Source organism: Octopus bimaculoides, chromosome 10 (genome assembly GCF_001194135.2).
Source record: "Octopus bimaculoides isolate UCB-OBI-ISO-001 chromosome 10, ASM119413v2, whole genome shotgun sequence".
NCBI lineage: Eukaryota > Metazoa > Mollusca > Cephalopoda > Octopoda > Octopodidae > Octopus > Octopus bimaculoides.
Window position 1 is genome coordinate 79,382,523 of NC_068990.1, and position 3,545 is coordinate 79,386,067.

Genomic DNA, 3,545 nt, shown 5'->3' on the forward strand with positions numbered 1-3,545 from the left:
AATTGTAATACTCATATTTATATTTGTGTGTATGAGAGAGATGTATCCGCATAAGTGTCATGTGATTGTTGTTGTTCATTTCCAGTCTTCCATGAAAAAGCATGTCTAATCATGGAGAAATATTTCCTTGCTTGGAAACAGGTGAGAGTTGGTGACAGAAAGAGTATCTTGACATCTTGGACTGATACCTTTTACCATTCATCACACCAACCCTCAGCCTTGTGAGTGAAACTGGGAAGATGGAAACTGTACAGAAGCCTACCTTAGGGATTATACCTTTAATTTCAAAGGTACAGCCTTGTCACTGTCAGAGACTTGCATTGTTGTGAAGTACTCAGCCACTTATATGTTATTTCAGTGAGCCTGGTAGTCCAGTAGATAACAAGAGATGGATTTATTTCTCATCTTTATTGAAATTCCAAGGTTAAAGGAGATGAAAACTTGAAAACTGTTGTTGTTGTTTTTATCCTTTCAGGACTTCAACATTGATGGCAGTTTCATTGTGTCTTGTGGCATGGACCATTCCTTGAAAATTTGGAACTTGAAGACAGACGCTATCATCAAAGCAATGAAAGATTCCTACACATACAACAGTACCAAAAACAACAGGTAATGTGGATTGACCTTTCCTTTTTCTTGTTTCTGTCATTGGGGACTGTGGCCAAGCTGGGGCACTGCTTTCAAAAATGTTAGTCTAACAAATTGATCTCAGGTCTTTTTTTTCAAAGTCTGGTACTTATTTTATCGATACAATTTGCTGAACTGATAAGTTATGGAGACATAAACACACTAGCACCAATTGTCAAGTGGTGGTGGCAGATAGACACATGCATGTGTGTGTGTGTGTGTGTGTAATTAATATCCTTATAACAATCACAATGGTTTGGAATTTCATTTCTTCCATTATTGCTGACAATGAGGTAAAGATTTTGTCATGGTTTTTGAGTTAAAGAATATCTTTATCTGACTCAGCAGATTAAGATGAGATTATCTTTCACACTAGAAAGCTTTCTCAGGATTTCATCTGAAGATTATTTTTGATGTTTATTTATTTCCAAATTTCTTTTTGTTTTAAATTCCTGGTCTTTCTTCCAAAACCTGATTTTGAAAGTCAGTTTAACCCATGCCAGCTTGGAAGATGGACGTTAAAAGATGAGAATTAGAGAGGCTTTGTTGTATTGATATACTATTAGTAACCTTAAGAAAGTTTTGATCATCTCTCTATCTCTCTCTCTTTCATTTCTAGACCATTCCCCACAGTATCCAACCATTATCCAGATTTCTCCACCCGTGACATCCACAGAAATTACGTGGATTGTGTTCGTTGGCTTGGACGTTTTATTTTATCGAAGGTAACCAGTTTCATTTCAACAAATATAAAATCCTATGTGTATGTATAAAATACGAAGGGCAAGTGAGTTATTTAATATTTGTGTAACTTTTAATAATTAATGGAAGAATCCTGTTATTCTGGGTTTGTGAAATATTAATCAGTGAAAAGATTTAATAAATATATTTCAAGTAAATTTGTATTGACCCTTGCACACCAGATAAACCAACAATAAATCGTGTGTGTATGTGTGAATAATTAGCAACGCAGAACCCAGTTTCTAGAAGCTTCAGTTTCTGATAAAATATATATACTCTAGTTTATGTGCTGAGTACTTTTTTACCCCTTTGTAAACGCATTCAACATATGTGTTAGTGTGTGTACACACAAACCACATCCATTTATAGGCATGTATTCACTCATAAGATTATGGATAGTATCACAAGCAGTTTAGACCAGTTGTGTAGTATTTTATAAAAGAAATTAAATGTTAAAACAACCTGGTTCAAGACTATTGTTAGGTTTACAGTAATATTAATGCTATAAGGTTACAGTATAAACCTGTTGTGTGATGTGGATGTCTGGAGTATAATAGATTTAGTGTCAAATGTAAGGCTGTTGACTCCTCCATTTCAGTTGTAGTTTAATAGCAACACATTGTTTGTACCAGGGAGAAGAAAGAAAGTGGATATTTGTAGATATTTAACATCTCTTCTTCCCCATACAGACAAGGGTTTGATATAATACAGCGTATCACCACTTGTGATCCATCTTCATAATTTCTTATGTCTTCCTCTGCCAGCTTTTGTCACATCAAAACCTGTGCATTTGTCTCCCATCAACATTGACTGATTCATTTAGTGTCACCCACTGCCATCAATTGTCTGTCTGTCTCTTATCTTGTTCTTCCTCTCTACCCTCCACTCGTCTTCTACATTCAATGTTAATGTAATCACAACCATGTAGCTTCATTGTTTTATCCATGTTTAATGACTCACCAATAAAGGGAGAAACCTTTTGTTGTTCACTGGAGACAACAGCTTCCTCAATGTTCTCTTTTTATTTTCATCATGATGACATCAAATGTAGCCATGCAAGTGAAAAACAGGCATGACCACCCACACTTCACATTTGAGTGTTCAGATGTTGGAGGGTGGAAAGCACCAGGAATATAAAAACCTTAGAATTGAAATTTCAGTTGGAAATTTTCAAGAACTCTTTGAGCAATGAAGATATTGGACTATTAACTGCTTCATCATACATTCTGTCCTGTTTACAGCCATTGTGCTATGCTGCTGGACAAGACATTTTTTAATATAGATGATGAAATTTGCAACTCCCCCCTCCCCTCCACTGATATGGAAAATAAATTTAAAACCAGAAAAGAAACAAGAATTTATTTTGCCTCAAATCTGTGAAGAATTGTTCCCAGTCTGCCAAATTTACTCCCCCCGTTCCCAATCTTGAAACTACCCACACTTCCTGTTCTTAATTTTATAAGTTGCATCTCTTTCAGTCATGTGAAAACTGTATTGTCTGTTGGAAACCTGGTCACCTCAACCAAACCGATCTAAAGCATTCAGATTCCACAACAACCATCTTACACAGATTCGAATACCGTGAGTGTGATATCTGGTATATGAGGTTCTCTATGGATTATTGGCAAAAGGTGGGTGAAAAACTTACTCTTCTCATCAAAATGGATTGTTGTTGTTGTTGTTGTATCTAAATATATTGGTTGTTTGTGATGCGCTGTTGATGTTCAGAGCTCAGGTTAACGCCTGTTTTCTCTCCTGACAATTGTTGGACAATTTGACTGGATCCCAATATGTCCAATGACTGCATTGAGCTCCAATGTCTGTTTTGGTATGGTTTCCATAGCTGGATGCCCTTCTTAATGCCAACCACTTCACAGACTGGACTGGGGTGCTTTTTATGTGGCACCTGCTCTAGTGTGGTTATCATGCAGCTTGTATATTATTATTATTATTATTATTATTATTATTATTATTATTTTGCCTTTCATCCTTTAGGGGTTGGTAATAAAATAAGCACCAGTTGAGCACTGGGGTCAATCTAATAGACTTACCCCACCCCCAGACTTACTGACCCTGTGCCAAAATTTGATACCACCCTCATCATCATCATCATCATTGGCAGTGTTAGCTATAGCCTAGTCACCCGTATTACGAACCAGGTGATAGACGAAGGAGTC

At 36.4% G+C, this 3,545-nt stretch overlaps 1 protein-coding gene across 2 annotated transcripts in view; it reads left to right on the plus strand.

Moving 5' to 3' along the window:
• Nucleotides 1–3,545, plus strand: part of LOC106883345 (polycomb protein EED-like) — a 35,952-nt gene that overhangs the window by 30,616 nt on the left and 1,791 nt on the right. For both annotated transcript variants that reach the window (XM_052971324.1, XM_052971323.1), the window contains exons 8-10: nucleotides 476–609; nucleotides 1,247–1,352; nucleotides 2,847–2,999. In XM_052971324.1, coding sequence (XP_052827284.1) covers nucleotides 476–609; nucleotides 1,247–1,352; nucleotides 2,847–2,999 — 393 coding nt within the window. The remainder of the gene's footprint in view (nucleotides 1–475; nucleotides 610–1,246; nucleotides 1,353–2,846; nucleotides 3,000–3,545) is intronic.